This window comes from Artemia sp. Qi Xiang Cuo, chromosome 7, assembly GCF_049724085.1.
Source record: "Artemia sp. Qi Xiang Cuo chromosome 7, ASM4972408v1, whole genome shotgun sequence".
Taxonomy (NCBI): domain Eukaryota; kingdom Metazoa; phylum Arthropoda; class Branchiopoda; order Anostraca; family Artemiidae; genus Artemia; species Artemia sp. Qi Xiang Cuo.
Genome location: NC_142800.1, coordinates 26,262,910 through 26,280,371, shown reverse-complemented (window position 1 = coordinate 26,280,371; position 17,462 = coordinate 26,262,910). Strand labels below are relative to the sequence as shown.

Genomic DNA, 17,462 nt, shown 5'->3' with positions numbered 1-17,462 from the left:
TAACGAATCACTTTTCAACCTTCGGGCCTGGCCGTCAGGGGAAAAGGCACGTTTATGAGTGAAAAAGGGATAATGAAAAAAGGCTCATTAGCAGTCTACATATTCATAAAATCTTCACACACCAAGCCGTTCGTAAGATATTGCTGTTACGCCCTTTTGTCAACCTCATCAAGAATGCGTGTTGAGATTCAGTTCAACTTCCCCTCTCAACCTTCCTTACTCGACACCAACTGTGATCATTCAATTATGCCTTTTGTGCATAGGTATTGAATTACAATATTAGCACTGTCTGTTGCACAGCCTTTTCACACTTCTATACGCCTACATTGTCCACGAATCCAATGCGGCAATAAAAAACGAAAAGAAAAAAGGTGCATAAGTTCTTATTGGAATCTTAAACTACACAAGACATGCATTTATTGTGTTCTTTATCGCATGGCTAGATTGAAAAGGGCTTCAACAAGATTAGCTGTAGTTGCTTTGCTAAATTCTGAACACCGACTTTTTAAGTGAAACAATATTTCGCTTGAAAATATTTAAAAAGTAGATTAATTCGTTCTGATTCAGATAATTGTCTGTTTAGGTGTCGGCGGTTGTATATAATTTGGAGAGATAGGTGTTAAAACAATGAATAATGTACAAAAAAGGAGGGGAGAGGAAGAAGCGTTTATCTGTTCTGAAGGTGAGCCCTTTACCATAATCTATAGGATATCCAGATCAGAGACACAAGGAGAGTTGCCAACTCAAGAAACTTGTGTGGGGGGAGCTTGGACATTTCCAACCTTTTTGACAAAGATGAGAAAATCGCTTTCAAAATCTATAGGGATACATTTTTTCGTTTTTTTCCAATGAAAATACCCCAAAATTGATCTTTTCAAAACTTTGGGAGGATGATCTCCCCCCCCCCCAACCAGGAGAATAGGGTCAAAAAGAGAGACAAGAGTTATCCTGTTTCTCCACATATTCTTCATACCCTTAGCAGACCGTTCTCCTCCCACAGTTTTCACCAAAATCCCAAGTTATGCCCTATCTCCTGTCAATACTGAAAGGCATAAAGCAAGCTTTGTTATAAATCTCCCCGACAACCAAGCTTCATCAGATTTTTGATTCTCTTATTGTTGTAAGATGTTGGGGTTGTAAATAAAGAATTGAATAACTTATTAAGGCCTTTTGGGGTATGATTTTGTTAGTAAAGTTGGATTTATTTTGTTGTAAGGTTTGTGATGACAATTAGGATGTGCGATTTGGATTAGTTGTTTTATAATTTATTGAGTCCTGTATTATTTTTTACTGCAGTTTTCTCACCCCCCAAGTCTTTTACTTTTCGGGGTGGCTATTAATACTGATGTTATTTTTTTGGTTTTAAATATCTCTCTCTACATATATTTCTCTCTCAAGGATTTATTTTTTCCCCTTTTTAAGTCGTTTGTCTTTGTACTCTTATTGATTTCATTTTTAAGCTTACACTCTTCCCTTGTTCATTTTTCTACTTTCTTTTCACTCTGGCTGCATTTGTGCTAAATTTTGTGCAACTAATTTTTCATAGAACAATAATTTTGTCAAAAGCCTCAGTGTAGCTCAGTAGTCAAATGTTCAAACTTTGCTCGCTTTTTTGGCAATTTTTTGTGGATTCAGTAGCGTAATTTAATAATAGTTTAGAATTTATAAATTAGACTTTTTAACTGCTGTTTTTTTTTTCATATAATCACATGAATTCATCAACTTTTTTTGCTTGTGACGCTCTCTTTATTTCAATAAATCAATACTATGGTTGAAATCTTCTACTAAGTTTAATATTTTACTAGTTTTCCTACAGTTTTCTATATTTCCCATACAATTTACCTATTACAGCAATTTAGACAGAAATTATCATCCAGTTACGCCAAATTTTGGACTTTATTTCAATTTATTAGTTCAGGAAAACTCAAATGTAAACTTTAACCAATTTCTGACCTACATTTTTATACTGACCTAGGTGCTTAGAATTTTTTTTTTTTTTAGAAGCAAAACCAGAAGTTGAAAATTTCTTCTATTGCAAACTCCTATAAACTAACCAACAAAACAATCTTTTATATATATATTATATAAATTTAAATATACATATATATACATAGATATATATACATATATATATATATATATATATATATATATATATATAAATATAAATATATATATATGTATATATGTATCATTATATTTCCATATGAAACTAGAAAGTTAGTAGGCTTAAGGTGGTAACTGCACAAAACGTACCACCCAGTTAGGCACAAGGGTTCTTGTAGCAGCTATTCAAGTTATGTAGAAATAAACTGCAGACGTTTATTCCCAGTAATACTTATCAAAAACTGCAACGAAGCATAAAGAAAAACTTTCCGCTGATGCGCAGCACAGATTTAATTCTGATTCAGGTTGTCCATTATTTATGTATTTAGTGGTAACTATTGAAAACTTACCACCCAGTTAGGCCACATGGATTCTGGCAACAGCTTTTCCAAATATGCTGAGATAAACTGTTGAAGTTTATTTCCAGTCACGGCAGTATCAGTAACTTCAGTAAACCCTAAATTCATCGGCATTTGAGCGATCACCGTTCCATTGTTCTTGTAATAGTTGGCTAAATTATCAAGATCAACATAACCTTCTGTCATCAAAATGCTAAAAATGAATGAATTTCAGTGAACAATTTATGTACACTAACAAGTACGGTATATCACTCTAATAAAACTGCTCTCACAAACTTAAGAGGCCATCCCAAGAAGGATATGAGGTATAATCGGGCTAAATTTCTGCAGAAGAGGGAGGATTTTCCTGTGTAATCTGCCGATTCTCCCTTGAAGGGGAATTTTCCTGGGAATTTTTTTTTCAAACGCTTACAAATTTAAAAATGTAAACTTCATCAATACGGGGGAGGAGGATATCCCTTGAATTTCCTTTTTTTTAGTCTCGGCAGTTGATAGCAGTAATGTACGATGGGTAAGCTAGGCTGATATAAACAGCGTTAGATTGTCTTAAGCAATGTGAAACGTTTTCATCCCGATCAAGGCCGGCCAATACTATTTCCCATGAGATAAGGCTACCACTGAAAATAGAAACGGCTGGTTAAACTTATTAACGAAATCTTTCTTGCTTTCACCATCAGTTTCTTAAAAAGCATGACCAACGCCCTTTCGTTTGGATAAAAGGAAATAATTCTTTCTTTAGAAAGCACAAATTCAGATTATCTTTAAGTTAGCTGTAAATGCCATTTAGAAGGAAGAGACTTCTCGACACTTTTAGGTGGAAAAACCATAATATATTAAAAGCTAGTTTAATAAATTAGGACACTGAATCCTAAATTTATGAGGAACAACCTCCTAGCAGAATCTCTAGAAAGTCATATTGCGGCAAGGCACAAAGAGAACTACCACAATAGCTGCAAGGGGATCTCATTTCATAGTCCATTACACAACTTAAGCTTATATTAAACATTGATGTTTGACGCCCGAATTAAACATTGGGCTGCTCGAATCTTTAAGGAATAAGAACTTAAAAAAAAAAACAAATTCAGCTAGTGATTATTCAATAAAGGGACCTTCTTGAATTGATATTAGCGTTTCTATATTTTCCACTAAAAAAAACGTCATTCTTCAGTGGGATGGGGCAGAATTCGCGTATTATTACTATCATTAATTTTCCAGCATGGCTGACACCGTAAATCTCATTATTTGCTCAATATCGCTGATTCCAAGCACAGGCAGTCTCCAGAAAACCATTACTGGACTCCCTTAACATACATCTGAGCCAATTTATGCTTGAGAATGATAATTGCCTGGACTAATGAAAATTCACCAAAAGCCTTGCTACAAAAAAAGTTAATCCCAAGTTTGGGGCTTTTTAGGATTGTGTGATAAAAAAGAAAGCGTTACTTATCTACTTAACTGTTATCAGTCATAGCACATCTGGGCACGACAAACTATTGCGATCTTTCCAAAACTAGGTTTGAATGTCCGTTTCGAAATCACATAATAATATAAAAGAGTATCTAACATAAAATGTTGCATTAGTACAAAAAAAAGCCATAAACGGGGAAAGATTCTTAAATGAACTTTAATATATACAGTTAGAAAAATATAACTCCCAAGCATTAAATTCATAACACACTTGAGCTATAAAAAAGGACAAATTGGTATACTTTTGCTTTATACACATTTTCACACCTGATAAATATTGACACGTAACGCCAATTTAGCTGTTTTGGCGAGCTTCTTTCTTTTTTTTAACGTGCTACCGGCAAAGATTTCTTAAGGTTTCCTTTACACGTAAACACTCCGTTTTGAAATAAACTTATATTTCCGACCGCCATGGAAAAAGTGGAGTAGCAAAGTAGCAATGCTACTCGGCAGTTTTCAAATTAGTTGGCAGATTGTCTTGAAATATCATTTTTACACATAAAAATACTTTTTGCTCAAAGAAAAGCTGTCAAAACACAATTTGTGCAGCTGAAGTGTTGGCAGCTTTTGGAGTTCTGTCAAATTCTTCTACTTGCAGCTTTGGAACTTTATCCATACCTGATTTGAAAGCACTGTTGGCACACTTTTAGATGCACGGTGCCTGGCGACATCTATTGGCTCCCTACCTGCTCTTACACTGCAATGCTTTTTCCATATTATATGGTGTACATTCAGGTAATATAGCTATACAACATTATGTAAATTCACGTTTCATTATTTTAATCTAATAATAGTAGATTAAAGAAGAGACAATCCAATGTAAATATTACGACAATTAAAATTACAGATTGATACAGTTCACGATATTGCCTATCCAGTAATTTTTCTGCAATAACCGATAGTAAATATTATGTCTTAGTCCTTATACATACGCTTACCAGGGGCGTAATTTGCTATGGAGAAGGGAGGATGGAGGGGAGGGGGGGGGGCACTCCCCCATCAGGATCTCAGTTTGCACTCCCCCAACTGAAATGCAGTTTCTGCAAAAATCTTGTCAAAACTAAGATAATCCAGCACAATTCAAGCACCCAAAGAAACATGACAGTTTTTTTAAAAGATATCTTTGCCTTCATGGTACTATATGGTTCATTTTTCATTTTTCACTGTTATTTCCACTTGATTTGGAAAAATTGGCTCCAACTCCCCCCCCCCCCCAAAAAAAAAATTGACTAAATTACGGCACTGTTGCTTACCACCAGGTCAAAAACCAAATTATTAGCACCTTGACTAAAATGAGCGAAAAAATCAATAAAACCCTAGTTCAACTTGTTTCTTTTAAAAGCGGAACAGTATTCGATTATTATCTAATCTTTTAGAATAAGCCTAAGGCGTTTTTAATAAGGAGCCAGGAAGCATTCTAAAGTATTCTACAAAACGAGAAAAAGATAATGCAGAAAAACGAAGGTGCTTTACTGGGACAAACAGCAAAAAAGAAGAAAAAAATATGCAAATATCTCAGCCAAAATCTCTACTCAGTCGTCTTCAGAACAGAAAATAAGAATAGAAGAAAAGATAAAATTCCGTGACACATTGAAAGATTAAGCACTTTCTGAAGTAACTGTGATAAGGCAACTGAATGAAAAACACGACATTGAATGGCAGAAATAAATTTTCAGTTGAGGATTTATCCTAAATAAGGCTTTTTTGATTGCTGATCTCTATCTAGACTTGGTAATACCGAAGTTTTCGTTGGTTTACAAGATTGAATGATGTGAAAAATACAAAAAGTCGAAATTAATAGCAGCTTTCCTTTAATGCTTGAACATAAATACGCGTAAGAACAGCTTTGTTTTTTTGGTGTTTTTTTAATGTATGGTGCTATGCCCTTTTAAGCCCTTAGTACGGCATACATTCAGTGAAAGATAAGTATAACTTACCGTTCCACCCCATCCTTGCTTGAGTAATCATCCAGAACTTCTCTTATCTGGAGCAAGAAAGCATAAACTTCAGGAAGGTTAAATGTGTGATTGTTACTAAGCTGACCATTGGGTAGATCCATTTCATTTTCCAAAGCTTCACTTTCAAAGAGGAACGGTGCTGCATTGACTCGTAAACCAGCAATACCTCTATCAAGCCAAAAGCGAGCCACTTTCTATGATATGAAAAAAGGGATGTTACACATATGTAAATTTTTGCTCTGTATGCATAAGCTTGTGTATATAGATGGCCAAAGCTTCACTATCCCGGGGCGGAGGAGGGGGGTTTTTGAGCCATTTCCTTACAAACGGCCCATCCTTCAACCCTCAATATATCTTCTGAATAGTCAGCTCAATCCTTAACTAGTTTGTATCTTTGCTTATCTATATGTGCAACTGAAATATATATCTTAAGAAGCATAATGGTTATATTTAATCTTTTCTAAATATTCCTTGTGCTTTAATTTTAGGGTGGCAGGGGGGTAGCCTTTTTTTTATATAATAAGGTTAAAGGACAGAAACAGGCCTTAATAAATGAATAAAATTGCGAAGAAGACAAAATTATGATATTTCCAGCCAGTGGAAAAAGAAAGGATAAATATGCACTTATTTCGGTCGAGACCGTCGTCAGTGCGAAAACGGTAAATAAAGAATAACAATATATACAGATATATTTTCGACGTAACACCTTAGACTATGTATCCTATCACGCTGGTATCCTATTTTCTCATATCACGCTGCCTTTCTATGACGAACAAACAATCATTCAAATGGGAATAAATCAATTTATTTAGACAGTGAAAACAGTTACAAATAAATATTTCGATCAAATATACAGCGATCGCCATCAGTAGAAATATAGAAATAAACAGATTTATCCTATTTGAACGTTTATTTGTTAATATACAGATAAAATTCCGAAGAACAACATAAAAACAGAACGAGGCTCAAAATACTAAATTTAAAACATAAAATAGACCAAGCAGCTATCCAGGATTTTTTTTTTTTTTGGGGGGGGGGGTTACCCGATTTTTTTATAGTATCTTTTTTCTGGTAAGGTTTTGTCTTTACAGGTTTTTTTAGACTAATTTTCGACTCGATCAAAAATTTCGGGGGGGGGGGGTTCAAACCGGGTAACCCTCCCCCCCCCCCCCTGGATACGGCCTTGAAATAGACCCTCTCAAAGCAACGGTGAAAGAGTAACTAAATAAGAGCATCAAACCTTGACAGTCGATCGAGTTCGTTGAAAATAATCGAGCGGAGGTCTCGATCGAAATATCTGAGTAGTTATCCTTTTTATTTTAACTGACCGGAAATATACTCGTTTTTTCATCTTCACGAGTTTTTTCACTTTTTTATGCCTAGCTGGTGTTGTGTTAGGAATTATTTTATTTGAAACAGGCCTTTAAATGCTAAAATCCAAAGAGGATTTGAAAAATAGCATTCAACCCTAAAGTTGAAAAAAAAGCTGCTGTTAATGACTTAGAACTTGGAAAGTTACTAATCTAAGTAATCGAATTAAGTATTGAAATTAAGTCTACAATTATAATAATGTTTTTTTTTCTACGTTCAGTAATTCCTTGTACATAAGATAGCACAAATTCTTTGAAGAATTGACAAATTTGTCAGCTCTACATTGAAGAAATCAGCATTTTTTTTCTACCTTGTTATGTTTCTATTTAAGGATAACGTTCTGGATTCTATTGGCTGAGCAAGCCGGGGCGTAATTTGCTACAGGGCAGGGGGGGGGGGGAAACTGTCCCTATTGGACCTTGGTTTGCCCCCCCCCCCCGAGCTGAAAGTTAGTTTCCTCAATAATCTCCGGAGAAACGTTTCGGTTTTCTTCAGTATATCTTAACCTTTATGGTACTGTATGGCTCATTTTTCAGTTTTCACTGCCATTTTCACTTGATTTGGGAAAGCGGCAACAGCCAAGATTGCTCTTGAAAGAATGTGGTATTTGGTAACATGCAAACGAGTAAGGTTCGCGACTCATCATGTTTCAACTAAAGGAATTTGTCAGCTCTAGGCCAAAGAAACCAGCTTTTATGTAGAGAATTGTATAAGAAAATTTACATTATCTGGAAATCAATACAATGTGTGAGAGAAAACCACGTCAATAGATCTTATTTATTGATTCAAAACAATCATCCTATGACGAGATGTTTATACGACGGAAGTAAATTCCAGACTAAAAATAGTCAAAATCTTTGCTGGAAAGACTCCAAGGATGATATCAACCAAAGAAGGTATCTGATAAACAAGACGAGAATGAAAAGATGATATTAATGTCTGAAACGTAAAATCTTTCTATATTACAAATTTATATTTTCAAATGATTGTCAACCATTCCCAGTAGAAATATTTAAGAACAAAAGAAATCTTTCAAATTAGTACAATTTAATTCAAATTCAATGATGACCAAAAATGGACTGAGAATATATTCGCAAAATCAATCAACTATATATGATTGATATAACTGTTTATCACCATTGACAAACAGTCAATGGTGACATATATCAATTTATATAAAAGAAGATAAGAACAAACAAGAAACAATCAAAAAAGAAGAATCTATACAAGAAGCAACATAGAAGACCGATCAAACACTGCTAATTTTGATCATAAGCCACCAATAATTTTATCGAAGAGATTCAATTTCAATTTTTCTGTTTCCGTATCTGGAGAAAAAACACAGAAAGCATCGGAAGATTTACCCCCAACATCACAGAGCACTCCCGACCCCGAAGGCAGAGGATCAGGAGATAAGAATCTATGCTACGCGGACCGTTGGCCAGCCATGCGCAAAAAAAATCATATTTCCTTTATATGTTTGAATATCAATACATTAGTGAAAGTCAAATTACTATAGCACTTAAACGAGCAGAAACCTGGCATCTTTGAATCTCTCTGGTAGGATGAGATCAAAGACAGCATTATTTTACTGGCTCAAAAACGCTTTTTAATAGAGTTCTGTTTTCAGGCCATCCACACCCAATACGGAGCTCGACATTAGTTGTGCAGATTATCGTTTTGAATGCCGTGTTCAACCCATGTTTGGGTCTCCTCAGAACCCGTATTGAACCATACTATTCTGGCGCGTTACAATTTTGAAGAACCCGTGTGCAACACGTTTGGAATTCGTAAGATGAAAACGCTTTAATGTTTGGCTGTGTTAAACACAGAGAACCTGAGAACGATTTTTGTCAAACCCGCGCAAAACACGCTTTAAACCCGGTAGCTGAAAACACAACTTAGGTAATTTCGCTAATGGAAATATATGACGTAAGACCGATGAAAGGAGATCAGATTCTTACGGTAAAAAAAAAAAAAAAAAGAAAAAGAAAGTGAATGTAGCAATATCACCCACACGAATCGGTAAGATACTTTGTCCCCCTTCCCCAAATATTTTTGCAAGTGACACCTTTAGATCTCACTACAAAAATAAAAAAAAAGATGAACTAAAAAAAATAAACAAATAAAAAATAAATAAAAAATGAAACCCAAAACGAACACTCAAACGAATGCCATTTTAAAAACAAGTATTATTTAAAAAAATACATGTTCTTAGTCACCCAGCGCAAAGTAAATGTATTAAAATTTTTAAAGCCAAAATTCGCTGACAGTTCTAGGGCTGAAAGAATGATAAAACAAATATTTTACATTTAGCTGCAAACTATGAGTTCTTTTTTCTTTTTACGTACCTTCATTTCTTCGACAACAGTTGGGTTCCGGAGGTTCAGGTCTGGTTCTTCCTGAGCAAATTGGTGAAAATAATATTGTTGTCTAACTTCGTTCCATGTCCAGGCCGGACCACATTTTCCTGTCTACAATTGAAAAGAAGCTATTTCAAATGTAAACTTGCTCACTTGGGTTATTTTTTTTTTTTTTTGGATAATAAACGAGGGCTGACACAAACAGGCCACTTGCACTACAATTATAACATAATGTAATCTTACATACCCCTATATTAGATATAGACCAATTTTAGAAATTATTTGGACTGGTAATTAGAAACAAAACTAGCTATTATTATTGTATCTACTTATAACATTACATCTTAATAAATATAATATAATAATGATGCTACTAAACGTACATTGCAAAGGAATATTTAATACTAAAATAAGAAGTTAAATATACATCGACTATAGAAAAATAAAATCATTGAAGAATACTTATTTTACTAATGCACCAGGCTTATTTATTTCTCTGTTCTTTATTTAGCTTCTGTAACTTGATCTCAATTTGGGCATCAGCAGATCGCAATTGGCGTCGCAGGTTAGCTTCCGTTATATTGAACCTAATTTATATTGGGCAAATTTCATATATATATATATATATATATATATTATATATATAATATATATAAATAATTTCTAAGACCACACTGGATCATCATGACAAAACGAAACAATAATAAAAAAGGTGAAAAACAAGGATTATACAAGCCAGTGAAACATATGGACTAAAATGCAAATATTTTGGTCAAGACCTCCGCTTGACCGTCCTCAGTGCAAGATAATAACATCAAAACTACTAATAAAATTCCATGGATACTATAAAAAGAAAATCAAACCTTGAAACGAAAACCAACTAAAATTTGAAGACCCTCTCCATGTAACGGTGAGAGGGTATCTGAATGAAAAAATACAGTACTGAATGGGAATTCAATTTTTCAATTTATACAGAGCATCTTTAAAAGCCAAACGCTTTCCGGGTAAAACATCATCAGAGACTAGGTTAGGTTGCAAGATGTGATTTTTTTTAATATTTAAGTAAAAACGATCAGAATTTATTAATTCATTATAAATGGGGCTTAAATAAGTTTCTCCCGTGTCTCTATTGAGAGCAACCTTTCGGTGAATGTACTTTTTTATCTCAACTGCCTCCCTGAAAACTTGAATGAGGCCTTCAACAGGGGCAATAATGGAGGTATTATCGAATAAAACGAAATGGTGCGGGTTGTCATACACATGCTGAGCTAAGGCGGAATCAAAAGTCTCAGGCCTTTGGCATAGCTCCATAGCTTTGTCGATTGAGGACCTGTGTTCCAACAATCTCTCCCCCAATTGCTTATGGGTTCTTCCAACATAGAAACAGCCGCAAGAACAAGGAACCCTATAAACACCACTGCCCAAATTAGGGCTCGTTTTATCTTTACCACTGTTAAAATAGTTCTGGGTTTTATTAGAATTTTTGAAGGTAACATTGAAGTTATGTTTTTAAGTGTTCTTTGCAATTTGTCACCTAATTTACGATAATAGGGTAAAACAGTAAAAACTTTCTTATCACCCACTAAAGGGAGGATATCCGTTGGAGGTTGTGGAGATGATAAATCTTTTTCTGCCTTCTTTTGTCTTTTTTCTATGATGGATTCCAGTAACTTAATGGGATATCCATTGCAAAACAAAATGTCCTTCAGATAATTTAATTCTGGGATTATATGAGCCTTTGAACAAATTCTCATGATGCGATCAACTACAGATATAACTAATCCTCTTTTTACACAAGGAGGGTGGTTGGAAGAGACATGCAAATACCTATCATTGTGTGTAGGTTTTCTATAAATTGAATATTCAAGGCTGAGAGATTTGTTGAAGATTAAGACGTCTAAAAAAGGCAGTTTATGATTATCTTCTAGTTCCAAGGTGAACTGAAGGTTGGAATCGAAACTATTAAGATGAAGTAAAAAAGCGTTAAGTTCTATCTCTCTGTGATTCCAGACAGAGATCACATCATCGACAAACCGGCCCCAGAAGCGGTGTTTCAGAGGAAAAGTATTCAAAGCGGAGGTTTCAATAAATTCCATGTAAAAAGTGGCCAAAACAGGTGAAAGGCTTGTACCCACAGGGAGCCCATTTGTTTGGGTGAAAAATTGATTGTTGTACCGAAAATATAAGGAATATCTACTGCAAAGGCGAACAAGTCGCGTTATAGTTTCAATTTCCAATGTTTTATAGTCGATCCGGTCAATATAATCTTCTAGTTTCTTTAGAAGAGCAAATTCACACTTTTTAATATCACATGAAGTACACATAGAAATGGCATCAAAACTGGCCAAAATTCTGTCTTTTTTATATAAAATCCTTTTTATTTTTCCAAAAGGTGTACTGAATTTTAATGTAAGAAGCTTGCGTCGACATAAGCGGACGAAAAATTGTGGATAACCATTTTCCCAGTCTGGAAGCTGGCGAACTATAAGAGGCCACTATTGGGCGCAGAGGAACTCCATCTTTGCGAATTTTTGGGAGACCATAGAATTTAGGAGCGGAGCACCCTTTAGGGTAAAACATTTTGTACATTTGTGGAGTAACGAGTCTTTCTTTTTGTAAAATTGCCAACTCTTTTCGTACTTCACGGGTGAATTTGTCGGTGGGATCTGACTCTATACGTTTATAAGTGTGAGTGTCAGACAAAATATCCGTAACTTTTTTATTATATGAAATTTTATCAAGGATAACAATTTTATTCCCTTTGTCAGCCCTGGTGATAATGATGTCTGGGTCTCTTTTCAAATTTACCAGAATTTGTGTTTCCCGAGTTTCTGAATTTGAGGAATAAGGAGTGAAGTTCAGAAGATTCTTAACAACCTCCCCTCGAAGTAAATCGGGATTTTCCACATTACCTCTTGAGCCAAATATACCCGCCTCCACACTGGATACTATCTCTGAGAAATTTACTCGTGGATGAGGCAAGCAAAATTTTGGTCCCTTAGACAAGATATGGATTTCTTCCGGTGTAAGAACTTTCGAAGATAGGTTCTCAATGGCCGGGCCAGGACAGAATCTAGGGAGGAAACGTCTGGAATTTTGAAATTTTTCGTATTGTAATTTTAAAAACTTTTATGATAAACGAGCTCTAGCCATAAAAAAGCCGTGACGGAAAGAACTTTGAGATATTTTAGAAATCTGTTGAAACTCTGGTGACGAGAGGTTACACTATAAAAAATGTCGAACTCCAGAAATCATGTTACTAAGGAAAAAACGTCGGTTTTTATGGTCTTTTAAAATATGGTTCAATGATTGAAAACCAACCCTATCACTAAATTTCAGTTCCGATTGCGTGCCTAGATTTAATTTAAACCGAAGGGACTTCGGAAGAATTCTATGAAACCTACAATTCTGTAAAAATTCTTGCTGGCTAATTAAGTTAGCGTGTTTTTTGGAAAAATCAAAATAAATAAATAAAAATCAAATAATTTTTTCATTCAGTTACCCTCTCACCGTTACATGGAGAGGGTCTTCAAATTTTAGTTGGTTTTCGTTTCAAGGTTTGAATTTCTTTTTATAGTATCCATGGAGTTTTATTGGTAGTTTTGATGTTATTATCTTGCACTGAGGACGGTCAAGCGGAGGTCTTGACCGAAATATTTGCATTTTAGTTCATATGTTTCACTGGCTTGTATAATCCTCGTTTTTCTCTTTTTTTATTATTGTTTCGTTTTGTTGATATATATATATATATATATATATATATATATATATATATATATATATATATATATATATATATATATATATATATATATATATATATATATATATATATATATATATAATATATATATATATACAGGGCCGTATCCAGGATTTTTGTTCAGGGGGGGGGGAGGTTTACTAATTTTTGAATTTTTTTTTGGGGGGGGGGTTTACTAATTTTTGACTCAGTTTTTGACTAATTTTACTGATTTTTACCTAGGTTTTACTAATTTTCGACTTATTTTCGAGTCGGTCAAAAATTTCGGGGGGGGGGGGGTTCAAACCGGATAACCCCCCCCTGGATACGACCTTGATATACATATATATATATATATATATATATATATATATATATATATATATATATATATATATATATATATATATTCGCGAAGGTTAACTCTACTAAGAATATTTTTTTGCCATATTTCTTAAATTGGAAAATTTCTGGGTTTAAAAATATATTACTGTTTCAAAAGTGAGCTTAAAATCAAGTCATTTTTCTCATAATTTCGACAGTTATTTTTGAATGCATGGATAACTAAAATAATATATTTTATCTAATACATTAGTTTTCAGTTTTTCACACTATCGCTTAGCCATTTCAAAAAAAAAAAGAAAAGAAAGTAATTACAAAAAATAGGTATAATTTGGGAACTCATCCGATAAAAGAGTAAAAAAAAACCTTTCACCCTTTTTTGGAAAGGATAGGGGTCCTTTCCTGTCTTTGTAGGCAACTGGATTTTTCAAACAATAAAAAATATCGACATGCATTTTAAAAGGTTCTACATCTCCACATATTCGCCCTTTGGCACCTTTATTTTCTTTTGGAAAATTTATCAACAGCAACAACAGAATAAGAAAGTAACTATTAATGCTACTACTAACAACTCACTGCAGCACTAAGCCACAAAAGGCCAACACAGCTGCACACGCTCCCTATACTCCAACCTATTCAACCCTCCTCTCAAGGGTTCTAGGCGAATACCCCCCCCCCCCGGAAAATACCCCCCGTGGAAAATAAGGCTTTCCAAATTTGAGGGTTTTGTTTGAGTTCTATTTTTTTAATTTACGTAGGGGGAAGGAATTTTGGTACGTGTGTATTATACACCACTCACTCAAGTTTACGCTGTGTAAAATTTGAGAACACACTGCTTTTTTAGTTAGTTTCTTCATTACTTAAGAAATATGTTTGCGCTTTAGATGTTCACATAAGAGGAGGGGGGTAAGCATAGCGGGTGTGCATACCAAATGCGTTTGCCACAAGTATTCTGCATTTTATATAGATAGACAAATAAGTGTATTTTAAAGCCAAATATACGGTCATGAACACAGTAAAATCACATAAATGAATATAGTGAATGGGGGGGGGGGGCGGGTGTTTAACCCCCCCAGAAAATGCCCCATCACCACAAAAAATACCCCCCACGGAAAGTAACCCCCTTGGAAAATACCCTCGCGGAAAATACCCCCCTCCCCCCTGTGGAATATTTGATTTTTTTTCGTAGGGGCAAGGAATTTTGGTATTTGTGTATTATGCGCCATTCACTCAAGTTTACGCTGTGTGAAATTGGAGAACACACTGTTTTTTTGTTAGTTTCTTCGTTACTTTAGAAATAAATTTGGGCTATAGATTTGCACATTAGGGGGAGGGGGGGGTAAAGTATATCGGGTCTGCATGCAAAATGAGTTTAGTACAATTATTCTGCATATTAGATAGATAGATAAATAAGTGTATTTTAAAGCCAAATATGCGGCCATGAATACAGTAAAATAATATAAATGAATATAGTGAATGGGGGGTGTGTGTGTTTAACCCCCGGAAAATACCCCGACGCGGACCCCCCCCCCCACCGGAAAATGTCTCCCCATGAAAAATACACCCCACGGAAAGTAACCCCCGCGGAAAATATCCCCTCCTTGGAAAATACCCCCCCCCTGTGGAAAATAAGGTTTCTAAATTTGAAACTTTTATTTGAGTTTTTTTTAAGTTTTGCTGAAAAGTGCTGAGGAACGGGAAAAAAGGAACTTACATACCAGAAGTGTCTGAAAAACTTAGAAAAAAAAAACAAATCCAATTGTGTTGGAAAGACTTCCATGTGAACTTCTGCCATTTTTGGCAGTAGCAGGCGCCAACTTAAAAAAAATTTGAAGAAGAAAAAAAATAGGCAAACGATCATCAAAATTAAGCTAAGACATATGGCACTAAAAAGTTTAAGAAGGTTTGGCTATCCTTTGAAAGGATAGTTGGCTTTGGGAACCAACAAATTCTAAATTGTTTAAGTTTTTACGGACAAAACGGTTGTCAAATTCTACGAGTTTGTTTTTCTTATCTTCCAAGTGTAAAACTACCACAGATCACCATTAGCAAATAAATGAAACCCAAAACTAATAGAAATTCCAATAGATAGCCTAGTCAAACTCAAAACGAGCAAAAAGCAAAAGGAGTATGGCTGACAACACCCATGTCTTTTTCAGACCAGAAAATAATTTGCACAAATTGAAAATAATTTACAAAAAAAAAAAAAAAAAAAAAAAAAAAAAAAAAAAAACGTGTGTTGTCAGTTTGATATCCGTATTCTGATATCTATTCCTTATAGTCTTAATACTTCTTTATTTGTTAAAGTCAAAAAAGTGAAAACATTTAAAACATATTTTGTTTTCAGTAAAGTGCAAATTACTTTCTGGTCTCGAGGAGGTGTGGCGGTTGTCAGCCCTACTCATGCTAATTGTTGCCATTTTGAGTATGAATAGGTTATTTGTTGTTATTTCTGTTCGTTTTGAGTTCAATTAATTTATTTATGGTGATTTATGGTAGTTTTACGCTTGGAAAATTATTTGAATTTATTTCCACTCATTTTCGGCTTAACGAGGCCATGGGCACCGGCACGGGGAAGAGGGGGGGGGCAGGGGGCCATGGCCCCCACCTGTAAATTTGGGACTATATAGTAATTGTAAGGAAACCAAAGGAAAAAAGCAGAATAGAGAAAAACCATGGAAAAAGTTTGTTGCCCCATTGTTGGCTGCCTACCAGCAGATTTTGACCCATAACAAGGAAAAATATAAGTTCTAATTTGTGATTGAGTGACCCCTAACAAGTTTTCCCCAAAAATTGTTTCTATATGATTTGGTTGAAGTAAAAAAAAAAAACAACAACAAAAAAATCTTCATAGTAATGAATGGTAAGTAACGATTCTTGTCAATAACATAAACCTTATAATAGTATTTAATACTTGGAAAAACGGTCATTGAAAAAAAAAATACTCCAAGGAAAAATTCTCCCACGTAACTGGTCACCACGTTTTTGGTCACTTAAAAAGGGCACTAGAACTTTTAATGTCAGTTCGAATGATCCCTCTAACGATATTACGAGACTACTGAATCGGTATAATTACTCCTGGAAAAAAACAACAAACAAACAAATAAACACGCATGCGTAATCTTTCTTCATGCAAAAAATACAAAATTCCTCACTTTTGCACACAGGAACTTGAAACCTCTACATTAGGGTTTTCATGCCATATCGAATAATTAAAACTAACAAAGTATTTTTTCTTTTAAGTTACTAACATTTTTTTTCTATTTGATCATGCTATGTAGGAAAAGAGGTATAAAATGTGTTTTGCGCAGTATGTTTTGTTACGACCTAATGATATACGTATTTTTATTTCTATAGGGTGTGTTGTTTCTCTCCACTCACTGTATTCAATTTTTGCGTACCAAAATAAATCCTTTTATCACCATTTAATTAGCCCTCTTTAAATTTTGTGTTGAAATGATGAAATTGTTGGCGGTTTTCAATAAGAATTTCTGAAATGAACTAGAGAGCAATAGGGTTTCAATTTATTAATCTTTTTCGGCATGGAAGGAGTTGTCGTAGAAACTTCGGAAGGTGGTCATTCAGCTGAAAATTGAAAGTTTTAGCACTTTTTATAAGAGTCAAAGGGATTGATGCCAATCCGTTTCCCTCCCAAGCCTTTTTTCGCTACCTTTCTTCCAAAGACATTTGATCAAAATTGGCCATTTTGTTCAAAATGGTTAAAAGGTCATGAAGTTTCAAAGTAATATCCTCA

At 34.5% G+C, this 17,462-nt stretch overlaps 1 protein-coding gene across 1 annotated transcript in view; it reads right to left on the bottom strand.

Moving 5' to 3' along the window:
• LOC148950102 (maltase 2-like) overlaps positions 1–17,462 on the bottom strand; it is a 55,655-nt gene that overhangs the window by 12,720 nt on the left and 25,473 nt on the right. Inside the window, exons 5-7 of the mRNA XM_089092139.1 lie at positions 9,613–9,735; positions 5,870–6,084; positions 2,457–2,658 (exon numbers count right to left, since the gene is read on the bottom strand). Coding sequence (XP_088948265.1) covers positions 2,457–2,658; positions 5,870–6,084; positions 9,613–9,735 — 540 coding nt within the window. The remainder of the gene's footprint in view (positions 1–2,456; positions 2,659–5,869; positions 6,085–9,612; positions 9,736–17,462) is intronic.